General features: G+C 37.0%; 1 protein-coding gene across 1 annotated transcript; it reads left to right on the top strand.

Moving 5' to 3' along the window:
* The first annotated feature begins 2330 nt into the window (after positions 1-2330).
* LOC120088807 (60S ribosomal protein L2, mitochondrial) lies at positions 2331-16143 on the top strand. Its single transcript, XM_039046245.1, has 3 exons — positions 2331-2483; positions 2648-2766; positions 15415-16143. Exons 2-3 carry the CDS (start codon positions 2652-2654, stop codon positions 15936-15938), a joined length of 639 nt encoding a protein of 212 aa, XP_038902173.1. The 5' UTR covers positions 2331-2483; positions 2648-2651; the 3' UTR covers positions 15939-16143.
* Positions 16144-19023: the final 2880 nt, after the last annotated feature.

The raw sequence follows: 19023 nt of genomic DNA, 5'->3' as shown, positions 1-19023 counted from the left end.
AACATCTGACGTAGGACATCCAAAGCTTTGACATCTTTATCAGAAAGGATTGAGGTGGTCTCGATCTCATTTATCGCCCCTTGCATCTCCGAGGCCTCAAGCTTATGCCGTGTCAAAAGGCTTTCGCTCTCAGAAATAAGCTGGGATATTTCGGCATGTTTGGCCCTGATGGCCTCCCACCTGGCTAATATTTCCTCCTCTTCTTGTAAGGCTCGAGAGTCGCGGTCAAGTAGTGCTTTTCGTTTAGCAAAAACACTACTCTCATCATACAACATTTTCTCCATCATACACCGCAAGTTATTTTCCAATGCAAATGCAATGTTCCTAAATCTAGGATGCATGTGTTGAATGCAAAAGTGTCCATAGAGCTTATTTCTAAGTCTCTACTATTGTCCTATGTGATGATGCAAAATGCATGAAAGCAAGGTGACCGCATACAATCATATCCTATCTCTAGGATGCATGTGATGCGTTAATAACAAATAGTGCTCATTCTTAAGCTTCTATCTCTCGATTATGCGTTATAATTTGGCTCTTCCGAGCTTAGATTCTAATCTGACCTTTCCAAGTCTAGATCATGTCCTTAGAATACCCTCCCGAGTATCTCTAATGGACGAATGAAGCATAGATAATACAAGATAATCGCAAAGAATGAAGATTCCCTAGTTGTGCTAGCTAAATGTTTCTCAACCCATTCAACTGATTTGGCTACTCATGCATAAATAATAGAGAGCGAACAGATATAGAGAAGAAAATTCCATTTTTATAAATGATTTTAAGTACAAAATAACAATGGAAGTTAGAGGTAGAGAGCCTAGTAGCAATTCCTTGCTGACCGAGGCTTTTACACTGAAATCTCTATTTGGTTCTAAAGATGTTCCTGCTCCCGCAGGTGTCGGCCCTCTCTCTGCCCTTGAAGCTTCTGGTGCTCTCCCAAGCTTATCAGAACGATCTGCCGGCACAACCTCCTTCCTCGCTTCCGCCTTAAAATGAAAGAAAGCTAAGAACAAAGATGTATGAACTAAAGAATGTTGAACTGATCAACTCGTTAACCCCTTTTCTAAAGATTTCCCTTGGTATTTATAGAGCGTTCATGGTGAAAAGCGGCTTCTCTCTCATGGTTGTACAGATGGGACGACTTTAATTCCTGACTGATGCGCCGAATAATTGTCACCGAAAAGCTGAATGTACTTTGTGACCGTTATCGGCTGTCAACTTAATTTGGATTTGACTGTCATCAGCTTTCTGTCCCATCACGATTGATTAGCCTTTCACCCAGATGCGTTCACCATGTTGCGCTGACCAAGTTGCAGTGATCCTTCTCGGGTGAATGTTTGCGAACATAATCATCGCAAAGTCTTGCGGTGAAGTTGCGCTCGACCAATGATTTCCCATGATCGCAATTCTTGCATTGTGTCAATGCATATTCTGCACAAAAATACAAAAATCAACTGTTCTAATGCGTTGAACGCATGCGACCGCAATATTATGAAATTGATGCTTAATGGACGCAAATTAACATATTTTATCAACGCAATCCAACATTGTTTAAGAACTTATCAGTCAAGCGCTTATGCCTGCTCATGTTCTTAATTTGAGCCTAAAATGTCAAAATGGACCCAAACCCAATTAATTGGGCCCAAAGGTCAGACCCAAGTCCAATTAATAGGGCCTAAAAAGTCAGACCCAAGTCCATGAGGCATCAAGAGAGCTTTATAAATAGAAGAGCTCTTCTCATTCCAAGGGTCAGCAATTCTACATTCAGAGAGTCCAGAAAGAATTTATAAGCTGCACTCCTAGAAGACAGAAGACACGAATCTACAGACTTCTACTGAACGTTCGGTACTTTTTTTCTTCAAACCGAGGGAGAATCATAGGATCAAGTACTAGAGATCGAACCATATCGCATCAAATCAATCTCAACATCAACACCAACTTAAGTTCAACTTCACGAAATACGTTTCTCCAGAAACCTCATGTGAACAGGCATAAATGAACAAAAATTGAAAGTACAAGATCAAAATGAATATTTTAGAAGTCGAGGAACCGAAATGAACTAACACTAAAATTACAAGGTCTTAAGTAATATTTAAACCTATTTAATATTAAACATCGGTTCGATTATTGGAAAAAAAATCGGTTCCATTTCCGCTTTAGTAAAAACCGGACCAACCCGATGTGACATTGATTCAGAGTCGTATACTTCCTCTTCGTCCCTGGATCCGGGGAGCATTAGCAGCCGAAAGCCATAAAACCCTATGGCGGCCCTATTTAATATTAAACATCGGTTCGATTATTGGCAAATCGGTTCCATTTCCGGTTTAGTAAAAACCGGACCAACCCGATGTGACATTGATTCAGAGTCGTATACTTCCTCTTCGTCACTGGATCCGGGGAGCATTAGCAGCCGAAAGCCATAAAACCCTCGCCGGCCGCCGTAGTTCTCTTTGCTTCCTTCTCATCACATCAACATCTTCTTTCAGGTAATATTCTCTTATCTTCTTTCTCTTTCATTTCTTCATTCCATTATCTATAATGGGTTTTTCTTGCTGCAACTGTAATTTCAATAATCTTACATTTAATTTGGATTCTATGAAGAAACACAATTACCTGAAATCATTCCCTTTTGCACTGCTTCAATCGGAAGGATCATGGCTATGAGATCCGCGCCCGCGGTTGCTCTCCGGGGCCTCAGGAGGTTCTCTTCCAGAAGGCCAGTTTCATCTCCAATCATTAAGGAACCTACCTCCGACCTTTTAGTTTCTGGCAAGTCCCTCTTCCCGTTTTCCTTTATGTCATCTTCATTTCTACGCCTTTCTTTCTGTTTACTTTCTTTATCTTTTGATTTCGAGTTCAAAGGTTGCTACCTTTTTGTTCCCTGGAACGCAGAATGCTAATGTACATTTTTGGTTTTGTTACTTTCTTCATTGGTTATGTCCTAAGTATTGAATCTCTGGTGTAGTGCTCTGCTTACATATTCTTTTTCTTCTTTTTTGTATTTACAGCTTTCTTAGTAATTCCTATCTTCAAGGGGGTTTATTGATTGATTGAGTGGTTCTAATCAATTAACGATTTCATCTTCAAAGAATGGGTATATCCTTGAGTTAAAACATCTATTTGTTTTTTCCATTGGTTGATAATGGGAACCTTTTGACTATTATTACTGGGAAAGGGCTTTTAGAATGTTCCATGTGCCAGGGAAGCAACATCCCAGGTGGTAACTTGGCTATATAAAGAAAAGGACAACTGTAATTTAGAGTACTTTTTGTGTAGTTTTTGTTATCTTTCAAGGAAAAAGAAAATTCTCTCTGATAAATTGAAAACTTTCAAAGTTGTACAAACTTCTCAGAAGGAGCAAATCACTAACCAATCTAGAGCTGGAAACTTACAAAAAAACTCAAATCCATCCAACAGACCGATTGAGATCAATACAATTCAAACAAACCAGGAAAAGGATTAGCAAGCTTCAATTTCCACAGCAACATCTTGTAACTGAACCGCTGAAAAGATTGAGACACCTCCTAACCGAGCGGCTGCCTCATAGCCAAAGTAATCGCAAACTACAGTGAACTAGTAAATAAGGATAACCATGTCTTTGAAGCTGAGCAGTGTTATCTTCTAGCTGAAACCTTTAAAACCTGTTTACATTTACGCTTATTTTTCTCTTTTTAAATAAGAAACTAGACATACTGTCAAACGGTGGAATATAACAGTCTAGGGACAGTGGAAACCTCTGCCCAAAGAACTACAAAAGAAGGGCCTTCCAATTGTTAATAATAAGCCCACCTCTTGTTAATAATAACTTTTCTTCACTTGCTCACTTTGATTCTGGTGTATCACAGAGAGAGAACACACTCAAGTCTGAAAAATATGCTTTCAAAGATGTATTATTGATGTGAAGAGTTGAGTTTAAATACTCACTCTCTTACAACCTAAGCTCCTAATGGTTACCAACGGTAACTAAAAAAAGACATTATAAAAACAAGAACTTGAATAACCGATTAACTAACTACAATGACATCGAGATTCGGATAAAACATTTAACTAAAGGGCAGGATATAAACTACAGCTATGAGAATATTTTAGAATACATCAAATTCCCTTCGTGGAAGTGAAAGAAACTCGTCCTCGAGTTTAAGCTGAAAGAGATAGCTGATCTGGTTGAAAGTATTCTGGCAAGTCGACTATATTGAATATAGGGCTGATATGTAAATCCTTTGGTAGTTCAATTTTGTAGGCATTATCTCCCTATTTCCTTAGTACTCGAAAATGACCTAGCTTCCTTGGTTGAAGCTTGTTGTAGGTGCCTATAGGGAATCGATTTTTGTGGAGGTGAATCATTACTAAGTCTTCTTCTTTGGATTCTTTCAATCTTCTATGCTTGTTGGCTTTTGTCTTGTATTTTTTATTCATCTTCTCTAAGTGTTTAGTCACTTCCACGTGTAATTTAGCTATCCTTTCTACCATAGATTCCACTTCTAAGCTAAGATTAATAGCGGAAGGTAAATTAGTAAGATCGACAGTTAATCTAGAAAGTTTGGTATATACTATTTCAAGTGGTGACTCCCCTGTAGATCTGTTTTTCATACGGTTTATGCGAACTCTGCTTGAGCTAAGACAAGGTCCCATTGCTTGGGTTTGTCTCCTCCAATGCAACAAATAGGATTTCCAAGGATTTTGTTAGTGACTTCTGTTTGACCATCAGTTTGGGGATGATTTGTTGTGCTGAATTTCAGGTTTGTGTTGAACTTCTTCCATAATGTTTTCCAAAAGTAGCTTAAGAATTTCACATCCCTATCTGAAACGATAGACTTGGGAACACCGTGTAAGCGAACAATTTCTTCAAAAAATAGATTAGCAATGTATACAACATTCAATGTTTTATGACATGGAAGAAAATGAGACATTTTGCTAAATCTATCAACAACAACTAAAACAGACCTCTTTAAGTTTTTGGGAGTCCTAAAATGAAATCCATTGATGGGTATGGGTCCTCCTAAATGCTTTCAGGAATGGGTAAAGGAGTGTATAAACCTGTATTTTGCTGTTATCCTTTTTGGCTGTTTGACATGTGAAACAGTATTTGATGGATTTTGTTACATCTTTGCGAAGTTGTGGCCAATAAAATCTGTCATTTAGGAGCTGCAAGGTCTTATCCTTTCCAAAATGTCTTGTTAATTCATTGCTATGCAATTAATTGATCAAAGACTCTCGAAGATAAGTTTTAGGTATGCAAAGTAGATTATTCTTAGAAAAGAAAATTGTTAGATGAAAATCATTACAATTAACATGATTAACACACATGGATCTTATTTATCAAAAGTAGGGTCATTCTTATATAAATTGGAAGGAGAATCATATGCCACAATATTACTTTTGAGTATGGTTGGTAAGTGGACCTTCCTACTTAAGGCATCAGCTACAACATTAGTACTACCAGTCTTATGTTTGATTACAAAATCAAATTTTTAAATAAAGATAGCCATGTGCATGCATTCTATTGATTGTTTTTTGTGTTTGCAAAAATTTTAGGGAGAAATGACCCGAGAATAATATGAATTCATGTCCTAAAAGATAGTGTTCCCAAACCTCTAGTGCTCTTACCAATGAATAAAACTCTTGTTCATAGGTGCTCCATTTTTGTTGGGCTTCACTTAATTTTTCACTAAAGAACTCGTGGGATGGTTGCTTTGTGATCGTAAGGCTCCAATGTCATAGCTAGAAGCATCTACGGCAACCTCAAAGGGTCCAGAGAAGTCTGGAAGGGTAAGGACAGGGGCATTGCTAAGTTTGTCCTTTAAATTTGAGAAGCTATTTGTTTGTGAGCTAGTTCATAGGAACTTTCCCCTTTTCAGACATTTTGTAAGGGGGGCTGCTAGGGAGCTAAAGTTTTTTTATGATTTTTCTATAACTTTGGGTATCTCGAACGGTTTTTGGAAGAGGCCAATCTTTAATAGCTTGAACTTTAATTGGGTCTACCGATATCCCAAATTCATTGATGACAAAGCCTAAAAAGTTTATCTCTTTGACTAAGAACATTTTTTAATATTAACATACAAATGGTTATCAACCAGAGTTTTGAATAGGGCATGTAAATGGGACATATGTTCTTCGGGAGTCTTACTATATATTAGGATATCATCAAAGTAAACAACTAGGAATTTGTTAAGGAAAGGGTGTAGAACCTGTGTCATGAGTCTCATGAAGGTGCTAGGGGCATTGGAGAGGCCAAATGACATAACTAACCATTCAAATAATCCCTCGTCGGTTTTGAAGGCCATTTTTCACTCATCACCCAACCAGATTCTAATTTGGTGATAGCCATTTCTTAAGTCTACTTTTGAAAATATTTTGGCTCCTCCTAGTTGGTCTAGAAGATCCGGAATCCTATGGATTGGAAAATGGTATTTTATCCATGCACATGCGCCATGTCTCATATTTTTTGGGTGTTAGGAGAACAGGGACAACACAAGGTGTCACACCCCTTCCCGAGTTCACCTCTCGAACCCAAAAGGAGGCATGAGGACAACAGATACCACCCTTTCACTATAGCTATTGCTCAACTTAGTAGCTCGTTTTAAACCAATAAACTTGCAGTGGTATTTAAGAAAACAATTGGAAGCGTAACTCATTTTGGAAACTAGTTTATATAAGTTTGATAAATTTTACAACAATAGTCCCACCCCAGCTACAAACTTAATCTAGCAACATTCTAACTCGTGGCAGACCTCGACTTCTCGTAGCAACCTGAACTCTTCTGCTACTTGCAAGGAAGACATTAGAGAAAAACGTGAGCTTTTAAGCCCAGTGAGTGGTAACAGCTTAACAAGTCTCTTTCAACTTATAGCAATAAACGCATAACACATTACAAGGTCAACACGCGAACCTTAGTCTTGAACGAATCTGTTCTCAACCCTACCTACACACACGGTAGATAGTTAAAACTATTACTCATCATAATTGCTTAATCTCCTATGTGCACACAGATTCCCCTCTTATGGGCTCAGAAGCTAGGCCCATCGGCTCTCTGACCATCCCATACGAGGTTCCTTCCACAGGTTTAGGAACTAGGCCTCATGGCCTCTGACCATCTCGTGAGATTTTGTCTCGGGCTTAGAAGCTAGGTCCGTTGACCCCCTGACCATCCCAGCCATATGTTCTGACTATTCGTTCATGATAATAGCATATAGTTTTAAAATAAATATGCTAAAAGTCTTAAATGAGAACCACTCACCGTGTTTTGTTGGAACTTTTCTCTCTTTCCAAGTTTCATGGTTTCCTTTTTGAACCCTAATTCCAGATTCATTTGAATCTCAGATTACTCATTATTCCAGACCTTATTTCGACATTTCCTTCTACAAATATGTTTAGAAATGTCCTAACTTACTTACCTTAAAATTTGGGCATCAAATTCCAATGCAAGAGCTCTTAATCTCAAGATTCCTCCACCTTGCCCTGCTGTCCCCGATTCTGTGAACACCTCTCAGTTTCCTTCAATTTTGACAGCCCTTAACTTAGAATTTCCTTATCACAGCCCTCATACAGAAACTTTCAATTTATGAGATTTTGGCTCAAGAATCACCTGATTTGCACGAGTAGTTTGGGAGAACTCCTTGTTTGAACTTGGTGTTACAGTCTGCCCTTAATGCCCGAACAATACTTGCACCTTTTGTCTTCTTGATCAACGCAAGACTTTCTCCAAACTTGCCCTCAATCACTCTTTCTAACGGAATTTGTGTTGTGAGCTGAAGTAAAGCCTCAAGGTGCTATTTATAGGCCTTTAGGAGATCATCTGCATCATCCTCAAGCTCCCAAACACTTGACACTTATATTGCATGAAGATCTAAGTTGTCATCTCCATGCAATGTCCAACACTTACCACTTTCCACCTCCTGCTAACATGATTTTGAGTTGTCTTCCTCAAGCCTTGTCCAACTCATATAGTCTTCTTTGCATGTCCTATTGTGCAGCCACCTCCTCCTAGGTTAAGCTCAACTTCACTTGGTTTAGCCACATGTCCGGATGAGTTGTTACTCTCCAAGTCTCCTCTTGTCAATGCATAGCCTTATCAAATGGTTGCATGCCCACTTGATCGCATGGCTTGACCATCGCGTGGCTCTCTTTGCGCCATACTAACCTCAAGTCATTGCAAGCCCTTACTTGGCCGCATACTCTTCTCCTCGTATGGCTTCACCCTAGGCGCATGCGTTCAACTAGGACCATGACCATCGCATGCCACCTATAACACCAACTCCACGCCTAGCCAACCTTGCCATATGCGCCCGTGAAGTCCTTTCTAACCTCGAATGAGCTAGTCATTGCATGGCCTTTTCGCATGGCCTCCTTATGTGACCAACTAACCTCAACTGACCTTGGCACATGATCAAGCTTCGCCGCGTGTCTTTACCCTTCAACATCAATGCATAGCACACCATCAACGCATGGCAAAGCTTATCAACGCATAGCATGGCTCCCATCCACGCTTAGCAAGGCTCGGCTACTCCACACTTAGCCTCAAATGCCTTGGCCAACACTTTGCGTCCACCATGAGCCTTTGCCATGCCCCACCTTGCATCCAATTTACCTCTCAACGCATAGTCCATTGGCCATACTCTTCTTCCAATGGTTAATCTCATGGTTGATGCATACTTCTTCAACCAATGTATATGTTAAGCGCATGGTTGCCTCATAGTCACTTTATGCGTCTAACTTCCTTCATGCGTTCAATTTGCCATCACTTAGTCTAAATCCAACCTCTATTTTCCCTTGCGGTGGCTTTTGCTTCTAGGCATCACATATACTCAACGCATGCCTTTGCACCAACGCTCACCTTACCTAGTTGCACGCATCAACTTGGTCCTATCGCACAGCTTTCAACCTCATCACATTGTCTAGCCCCTTAGTCACACGCCTCAATGCATGCCCAACGGCCCTGCGTTCAGTGCCTTGCGCGCAACCGAGCGCTTCCTTGCTCGCGCCTGACCTTTACTCGATGCACGATGATGACCTTTACTCGATGCATGATGGCCTTTCCTTGATCACACATAGCCTTTCCTCGATGCACGATCTGGCCTTTACTCGATGCACGATGGCATTTACTCGATGACATTTTGGTAATTACTTGATCATACTCGATGGTCAACTCGATGCCTGATCCCTTTCTCGCTCACATACACTCGATGCACGAATGCATGACTTTTACTCGATGCTCACTTAGTGCTTACCCGATGCTTGCCTAGTATTTACTCGATGCTTGGCCCTTCAACGCCTAAGCTACTTCCACGCTTGGCCACCATTTCCACGGCCAACACTTTAGCCATTGAATGGCTCTTAGCTACTATACTTGGACAATTTCCCTCTTCTAAAGCATAGTTTAGCAAAACTTTTCCCTTCAAGCTTGCACTTTAAGCTACTTCCTATTCCTTAAGAAATCCTGGTGAGGTGAGGGTGTTACACAAGGACTTAAGCTTGGCCTTATATGGCCTTTCTCAAGCAATTCTTGCACTTGTTCTTGTAGAATTTTGTATTCGTTGGGGCTCATCCTACATTGTGGAAGGTTTGGTAAAATAGAACCGGGAATAAGGTCAATATTGTGTTGGATTTCTCTCAATGGGGGTAGGGTTGAAGGTGTTTCTAAAAGCTGTGGAAATTCCTCAAATAACCTTTTAATTTTGTAAGCCATAGAAATTGCCACTGGAAGAGTGCTAATCGGCTGAAGATCCATTTGTTCTTGGATGTCTTCTTTGAGGCCATCAACAAATCAGGCAATTTGGTAGTTTTCTGTCTCATTGATTCTTGTTAGTGCACTTAAGCGATGGAGCTCCTCTGCATGATCGATCAGCTACACTCCGACTGCCCTGTTTGCATTTCTAATACTGCTGGTACAAGATTTGCTCATAGTCGGCTGGTAAAAATCTCTCCATCATTTTTAACATCCTCGGCCAGCTCTTGATAGAGACCTTTCTAATCAATCGACAGTTCATCTGAATTTGGTCCCACCATGCGGATGCACCTGATTTTAACTTGAACATTACCAGCTTTACTTTGAATACTCTTAATCCAATCATGAGCTTCGAGGTCTAGTTTGCCACTGAAGGTAGGTAAATCAATCTTCATCTTGTAATCTTGCGGTCTTTCTTCTTATGATCATAATTCCTTCGAAAATTGTGTCTTCTAGGTTGAATTGGTCTATAGACTTCACCTTCGGATATTGACGACTTGGTTTCTTGAACTTCTTGATTAATTTCTTGAATTCTTGGAGCTACTTGACTCCTTGTTGAAGATTCGGTTTCACTATCGGATTCTTCTTTTTGTCGTCTACCAATTCCTTCTTGCATAGGTCTTCTTCATCCTCCGCTTCTATTGCCGTCTTGTTGTTGAGGAAAGGTAGCCAACACCTCTTCCATCTGCCTCGACAGCCTATTAATGGCTCCGTTCATCTCACCCATATTGTTCTTCATTTCTCCCAAGGATTCTTCCACTACCAACAATCGAACAGTTAATGATTTTGGAGATAGGGGTTCGGTTTGCACAGGTGGGTAACCACGTCCTTCCCTTTGCCGGTATTAGCAGCATTCTTGCCGGCCATAGAGTCCCAAATTTGAGGGCTCGGATACCAATTCTGGTGTATCACAGAGAGAGAACACACTCAAGTCTGAAAAATATGTTTCCAAAGATTTATTATTGATGTGAAGAGTTGAGTTTAAATACTAACCCTCTTACAACCTAAGCTCCTAATATTACTGACGGTAACTAAAGAAAGACAAGATTATAAAAAAAGAACTTGAATAACCGATTAACTGACTACAAAGACATGAAGATTCGGTTAAAACATTTAACTAAAGGGCAGGATATAAACAAAATGCATCAGATTCTTTTGTAGTGGTGTTAAGCTCTCCATCTCGTGGTGGTGTGCAAACCATGGAAATTCTTTAGAGGTTTCTAACTTTCTGCACTTGCTCTTCAATCTGCAACTTCTCTCTTAGTATTAATCACCTGTTCTGAAACAAGACTGGAGTTATTTGGACAACCCCATCCACACCCCCCTTCTTCTTTTTAATATAGGAAAAGACATAGATTTCTCTTCATTTTTACAGCTTGGCGTGGGCTTAAAAATCTCTTTTGTAACAATTCATTTTAACTTTAGCGGCTGGTTCTTTCCCCTTTCTTTTGTATATTTCATTGTTCTAATGAAATATCTCCAACCAAAAAGAATAATAATGCATACCCCATTCATAAGCCTTAGTCACTCGAGAACTAAGGCCAGATATATTTCCTTTGTAAAAATTACTAAAATATTCTTCATATTGTGACAATCTCTACCTGAAGCTTGAAGACAATCACCAATTTAAGAATCATCAATCGAGAATGAATCTAGCTTCCCACCATGTTAGAGAGTTGGTCTTTGATGTGGTTCGGAGGATTAAGATTCCTAAGAAAGTTAAGTTCTTTACCTGGCAAGTGTTGTTGGGTCGAGTGAACACTATGGCTTTTTAGGAAGAGGACTTCGTTAATGGGTCCTTTTTGTTGAGGAAGACTTGGATCACATTCTGTGGGACTGTTTGTATGCGAGATCTGTGTGGAGTTATTTCCTACAAGAGTTTGAGGTGTAGATAGTTAGCCAGAGGGATATTTGTACGACGATCGGGAAGTTCCTCCTCTATCCACTTTTCTGTGAGATCCTGCTTTTGTGGTTTGCTGGAGTTTGTGCTGTTGTGTGGGATATTTGGGGAGAAAGGAACAAGAGTGTTCAGGGATAGGGATAGAGACCCAAGTGAGGTTTGGTCCCTTGCGAGGTTTCATGTTTCTTTGTGGTCTTCAATTTGAGGTTTTTTGCTATTACTCTTTAGGGACACATCTTACTTCGTTGGAAGCCCTCTTTGTAGAAGGGTTGTTTTGTGGGTTGGGTTGTTTTGTACGTCCTTGTATTCTTTCATTTTTTCTCCATGAAAGTTGTTGATTTTATCAAAAAAAAAAAAAAAAAAAAAATCAATCTAGCTTCCCACCATGGATCCTCAAATTCAGTACCTTCCGTCTGCTTCCTCATAGATCGTCAACAAAGCTCACTCTAATGGCACTACTTCACCATCTTGTGCAAAAAGTCAGCGCCAACATCCTCTGAAATCATCTATATGCTACACTAGACAATTAGAAACTCAGAAACCTAAGTCCTTAAAAACTCAAGGGAACATCCCATCATCGGTGACCATGCTTCTCCGTTCTTTTCTGATCCTTCTTTTTTCTTTTCTGTCTTTTTTTTTCACCATCAAACCTACCAAACCCTTTCATACAAACTAACTGAACCAGCTGAATTTGGATGCTAATAACTCAAAATCAAAACTTGAAATTAATTATCTATCGCCATCACTCTTTTATTTCCTCTTTAGTTCTTTCCTTTTTTTAAAAAAAATCATTTTTATTACTTTTTTGTTAAAATAACACCACTCTTCATTCAGCTCCATGGACCTTAGCCAACTAACCTTGCGCCCAAGAAATTTCATTAATAAAGAACCTGTAAAGTGGACCTTTACTTCGTTGATCTCTTCTGATAAGAGCTGGAATTTCTTTATCAATATGAGCAATTGCCAAGGGAAGAATTAAAGAGCCCCCCGTTCTCTCCCAAATACAGTCTCTCACAAGGATTTTAGCAAAAAGATAACCATCCAAACCCTACACTCGAAATATTTTACGAGTCCTAACGATAACATTATCTTGGGCCCACATGTAAACAACTTCTAACAATTTGCTATTCTTGATTCCAACTCCTCCCCTTTTCTTATACACATATTTAATCCTAGGTCTATTATCTTCCATCGATCAAAACAAGGCACCTAAGAGATTCTTCATCCTTTCAATATACAGCTTGTGCTTGTGCGGTAACTTTTTCTGTTTTTGGTGTCTCCTTTCATTAGGTTGGTCTCTGTTTTGTATTGTCTTTTGTACGAATATGCTGTCCTTAGAAAATAATAATAATGATGATTGTAAATGTGGATGGCAATATATATGACATGATTTATGCTTAGTCTAATGTTTTTTTAGCAGAAAGCTATACACAAATTGATGCTTAGTACTTGACATAATATGGCTTTGGATTCTTTCAATGATTTAAAGTATGACTAGGCACACATCACCCTTGAGCAAGAGGATTGTGCTTCACCTCTTTCTGTGAGGTGCACACCTGGTGCCTTTTTAGCCATGAGATCTTTTAGGGGGGTTTTGGCCAAGAATTGATGAGTTCTGGTTTCATTGAACAAAGTCTTACGATCTCCTTATAAGAGCCTTCATTTCTTAAACTTACAATATTTAACATTGAGTCACTGTCACTAAAATGTTTTTGTAATTGAACCACTTTTAATTTAATTGTCCATATTTTATGCAGAAGTTGATTTTTGATCAAATTTTTAATAAAATGTTTTACCCAAAAACTTATCCATTACATCATTAAAAGTAAGAGGATTAAGTCAATACAAATAAAAGTTTGAAAACCAAAATGTAAAAGGATCCCACCAAGTTAAAGCTAGCAAGAAAAGACTCCCCAAGGAAGAACAACAATAACAACCTAGCCGGTAGCCACTACGAACAATTAATTGAGCCTTACAAAAAAGAGAAAAAATTGATTGCATTAGTAGCGTAGAATAAAATGGACTTCAACTATCATTTGGTCTCCCCAAATGACCCTCTCACTTTACTGAATTCACTTCTTATTGGCCACCCATTCAAAGCAAAGAGGGGGATTTTGTGGGCGTTCTTTATCAAAGCCTACTTATGGCTCATATGGAATGAACGAACCAATTGGGTCTTTGAAGATAGAGAGGCAAATTTCACAAGCTTCTTTGATCTTCTGTTTATTGCTCTCACTTTGTGTAAACTCACCCCATCTTTTTGTGATTATAATATTATCTCTTATTTCACAATAGAATACTATTATGTAATCTCACACGGCATCTTGCATTTTTTTGTAATTTCATACCATAATAACATTATTTATGACAGTTTCTCATAAAAAAGAAAAAAGAAAAGAAAAAGAAAAAAAAAAGAAAAGAAAATGGACTTGACGGAGAACACCAAAAAGGAAGTATAACTCTTTGCGAGGTTTTTTTTGTTTTTTTTCCCCAAAGGTTCTTTAGTTACTTTCAGACCAACTACTCCAAAGAATAGTTTGACCACATTTCTTCATCATAGTTTAAAGTTTTTTCTTTTTTCTTTTTTCCCCCCTTCCGAAAAGCATAAGTTGAAAGCTATTCTTACGCTTTTATTAAACACCCATGCCAAAATGAAAGACTATAAAAAGCTGTTCTCAAATCTTGCACTGTAAGCACAGTGAATAAATAAAGGAAGTTTTTTTTCACCTGCTAAAAACACTGGCTGAACTTAGCTGTTCAACATCCAAGCTAGGTATTTCCAACAGAATTTCGTCAACTGTGTTAAGTTTATTCAAATGACCACATGACAGTGATAAGGGAAAAAGATGATGTTTATCCTTGAACTGATTAAGGTTCAGTATTTTCACCATAAATTTTCAATTTCAACAAATCAAACCCTAGGCCAAGACACATCTTTAATTTCCATTACATTCACCTACTGATTTAACAGAAACCAAAGCAAAATTCTCTGAGAACTGGCTAATTTCAATAAGAAAATCTTAAGCCGTTTGCAAACTTAAACCCAACCAATGTACAAGATTGATTGCAGTAACTTTTCCATTGAATCAATCTCCCAACGCGCACAAATTTTTCGGTGTAACAATAGAAACATTTCAGGCTTTGGTTCTTATTTCACGAATATAATTGCAATATCTTTTCTTCTTTGGCTCTCCCTCCTGTTTCTGGAACAGAAAAGACTAAAGAGTGATAATTATCCCTTTCTTTTCTTCTTTTCATTATTTTTTTGCTACATGATCACTTGAAGAATGAAGAAACCTGGACAGATCAAAGATTACTGAATGATATTTTTTTTATATTTCATTCAACAGTTTGCAGTTAGAAGCTTTTTTCCCCATATGAATCAATTGGTTGAAATATGTTCTCGTTTGCTAAGTTTGTTAAGACTCATACTAATTTTGTAAAAGCTATATTTTATTGTTTATTTTAATTTACCTATGAATTATTGATATCTGCCGAAGTAGTCTATTATAAAACTTGGAGCTTGTTTGGAATGATTTTCGAAGTGCTTAAGAAAGCACTTAGAAAATCATTCTTGATTGCCCTTCTTCAACCTCAATTGAATTTAATTATCTTCTGTTAGAAAAAGAAAAATATTAGTGAGCCTTTCTTTAAGTAAAATATTAGTGAACTTTTTGGTTTGATATTTTATCAATTTATCTTAATATCTATTTCTTATGTCATAATTTTCCTAATGTATTAGAGTTCTTCTAGGGTTATTATGTTAAGAATACTTTTACGTTATTCTTCACAGATATGGCTGGGACATACGGTCGGACTTTCCGTGAACGAATGACAAATTACATGGCTACCCTCGACATCAATTCACAAATTGGAAGCTGTATGCCGCTTTCTGCAATGCGCATTGGTACGATTATCCACAATATCGAGATAAATCCAGGTCAAGGTGGGAAGCTCGTGCGGTCAGCAGGAACATTTGCAAGGATATTAAAACTACCAGAGCCAAAGTCAAGATACTGCTTGGTGAAACTCCCTTCACGTGAAGAGAAGTTGATTGATGCTAGGTGCAGGGCAACAATTGGTCAGGTGTCTAACCCAAGCCATGGAACCAAGAAACTGAGAAAGGCTGGGCAGAGCCGTTGGTTGGGTCGACGACCGGTGGTTCGAGGAGTGGCGATGAATCCGGTGGATCATCCCCATGGAGGAGGTGAGGGTAAGAGCAAGAGTAGTGGTAGCCATGGAAAGGGGTCTCGCACACCCTGGGGGAAGCCAACGAAGTGTGGTTACAAGACTCGATCTCTCAGGCGCAAAAAATAAGGATAAGCAAACTCTTACTTTTTTTTTTTTAATGCCCCTTTTAAATCTATTTTCTTGAGGATGGTTTGGAATGTTCTCTTTTTGATCTTTTGATTGAGTTGAATTACACTTTAATCATCAAAGTAATATTTGCAGGAAATTGATGTTGAATTTTCACCCTTTTTTCTCCCAAATAAATAGTAGGGCGAGAGAGATCCTCTGATTATCTATGGTGATTACAGTTATTTTGAAGTTTCTCTTTCACATAAGATCATTAGGATAGACTATTCTGAAAATGATCACTTTGATAATAATAGAGATTTTAATACAAGTTGCCGTTGTAATTGACCATCACTATTTTCCTTTTGCTCAACGAAGAAATCTCTTAATCGTGTGTTTGAAATTCTAGAAAAAAATTTGAGTTAGAATTTAGTATAAATCCTCCATAAATATTCTCTATGTTATATTATTTACGAGGAATAACAAATTTTAAAATTTCATTTGTAAAAATAGCAAAAAAGTTTGTAAATTAAAATAATAGCAAAAATGATTTTTAATTATTAATTAGTAATTCTGAAAGGCAAAATTACTCCCAATTCTAGAAAGAAAAAAAAAAAAGTTTCTCCGAGTCCCAAACATTAAAAAAGAATAAACAATAAATATGATGTATTTACAAATTGGGTATATCTACAGTTATCCCTAAAAAATGTAAAGTTGCATATCCCCATCCATCGTTCGTGATCTATGATCGCTGGCGAAGACATCAGATAGGGGGTGGGCGACTGCGACGGAAATGGGAAGAAGATGACCAAAAATAATTAGAAAAAAAACCAAGCAAATCATATTAGATATGTTTATTAAAACGATAACCTAAAATAATAAAAGGTATATGAAAATAAGATAAAATGACTTTCAAATTAAAAAAGAAAAGAAGATAAATACTCACAATTCAAACCGCCCCAAAATGTAAATGCAATGCAAAGATCACATTTTGAACCTTTAAATATGACCATGGAAATATAGTTGTTTGAACATGTGAAATATGGTTATACCGTACTAGTAAAGTCATGTGATATATAGTTATATGACCATGTAAAATATAGTTACGTGCCCAAAATTCAAACTTTCCGAAATGTATACAAAGATCATATTTTGAAATTTTAAATTTGGCCATGGAAATATAGTTATATGAGCATGTGAAATATAGTTCTATCATATTAGTAAAGTCATGTGTTCACTTCCCTTTCTTTCCTAAATTACATTTTATTTTATAGGATTTTTCATAATTTAAGTTTAGATTTATTCTCACACTAATCAATTATTAAAAAAATAAGTAAGTTTGTCTTCTTTAATCCAGATTATTTATTTGTTTAGATTATTCTATTCGTTTTTTGTATCGATTTCATCATTCATTTTTATATAAAAATGTTGCAAATTTTATGCTTCAATTACACTGTAAACAACTATTAATATATATTTCATATATATGTCTCTCTCTCTCTATATATATATACACTTGTGACGAGTATATAATTTTATATATACGCTTATTACTAACCTCCATATGTACTCATATTTACTTTATATTGATACATTTGAGTGATGAAAGAAAATAGTAAATAATTTGAGAGGGAGATAAAATCAAAGGGCGGTTTTACTCTTGAGACGCGAGAGGAGAAGGAATGAATTTTGGGGAATTGCCAAAAATAGAACATTTTTTAGTGTGTTAAAGACTTTTGGGATCATTTTTTAAAAAGTCGAGTTTTGGGACAACTTAGGTATGGAAAGGTCGAAATTGCCCCTAAATGAAAAAATCCATTTTATCCTCATTTCCTTCGAAAACGTTACTTTAGTCTTCTTCTCCTACTTTTTCTCTCTTTTTTCTCCAACTTCTCACTAACTTCTCTTCCTCAAACTTTCTTGCCATGCCCTACTATTTTTAGCAACTCTTAGAACATTCTCTCATATTTGTGATATTTTTTGTTCTCTACTCTTATTATTATGTTGATATTGGGTTGAGTTAGGTTAAATTTTCTTCTCCTCTTGGTGAAATTTCTAAATTTGAAATGTATATTCCCAAATTAATTTTATAGTTTTAAGTGATTTAGGGCAATTTTACAAAGTTTTAGCAAATTTTTTTAGTTTATTTTTTTATCTCGCAACATTTCGCAAACATGTTGTATTTTTTAAATAAATAGATCCAATCCTAAATTAATTATATATTTGTTTTAGGTGATTTAAGGTGGCTTTATACAACTTTTAGGGAGTTTTTGTAGTATTTTTTTAAAATCTTGCATCATCTTGCAAACATATCGTATCTTCTAAAATTCAATTGTCCAATCTCAAATATATTATATACTTGTTTTAGGTGATTTAAGGTGATTTTACAAATATTTTAGGGAGTTCTTGTAGCTGCTTTTTTTTAATCATCTTGCAACGTCTCGCAACATCCCGCAAGCATATTGTATCTTCTAAATTTCAAATGTCCAATCTCAAATAAATTATATAGTTGTTTTAGGTGATTTGAGGTGGTTTTTACACATGTTTTAGGGAGTTATAGTAACTATTTTTTTTTTTAAAATAATAATCTCGCAACATATTGCAAACATATCACATTTTCCAAACATCAAATGTCCACTACCAAATCAATTATATACTTGTTTTAGGTGATTTAAGGTGGTTTTACACATGTTTTAGGAAATTCTATAGGTATTAGATTTTATCTCGCAACTATCTTGCAACTTGAAATGCCTAACTTCAAATCAATTTTTTTAGGAACTAAAGACTTTTGAGTAAGGATGACACATGTTCGGATTTTAGTTCGTTATGGTGGTGTATGAGATGAGAGACAAAGAAAATATGAAGGAGGCATGTCAAAAGTTATTGTCGCAAGTAAAGAAATAACACAAAGATTTAATGGTCGAACTGTATATATGGATGAAAGCCCTAACGCAGTGGAAAACACAGAACCAAAACTCATTATTAATTTGAGATTTCTAAAATACCCATACACCAGGCAATTCAGAAATAATACAGAGACTAAGGAAAAAGAAAATTTAGCGTACTATAAAATTAGAAGCTAGGTTAAGCATGCTTAAAATTAAAT

This window comes from Benincasa hispida, chromosome 10 (genome assembly GCF_009727055.1).
Source record: "Benincasa hispida cultivar B227 chromosome 10, ASM972705v1, whole genome shotgun sequence".
Taxonomy (NCBI): Eukaryota; Viridiplantae; Streptophyta; class Magnoliopsida; order Cucurbitales; family Cucurbitaceae; genus Benincasa; species Benincasa hispida.
Note: the sequence above shows the minus strand (reverse complement) of the source record. Positions and strands in the feature narration are given on the sequence as shown.

What these genes read in the sequence shown, in the direction of transcription:
- LOC120088807 (XM_039046245.1), top strand. Translation starts at nt 2,652, where the DNA reads ATGGCTATGAGATCCGCGCCCGCGGTTGCTCTCCGGGGCCTCAGGAGG. An exon ending in CTCCGACCTTTTAGTTTCTG is followed by an intron (nt 2,767 to 15,414) that starts GCAAGTCCCTCT and finishes TATTCTTCACAG; the next exon opens with ATATGGCTGGGACATACGGT.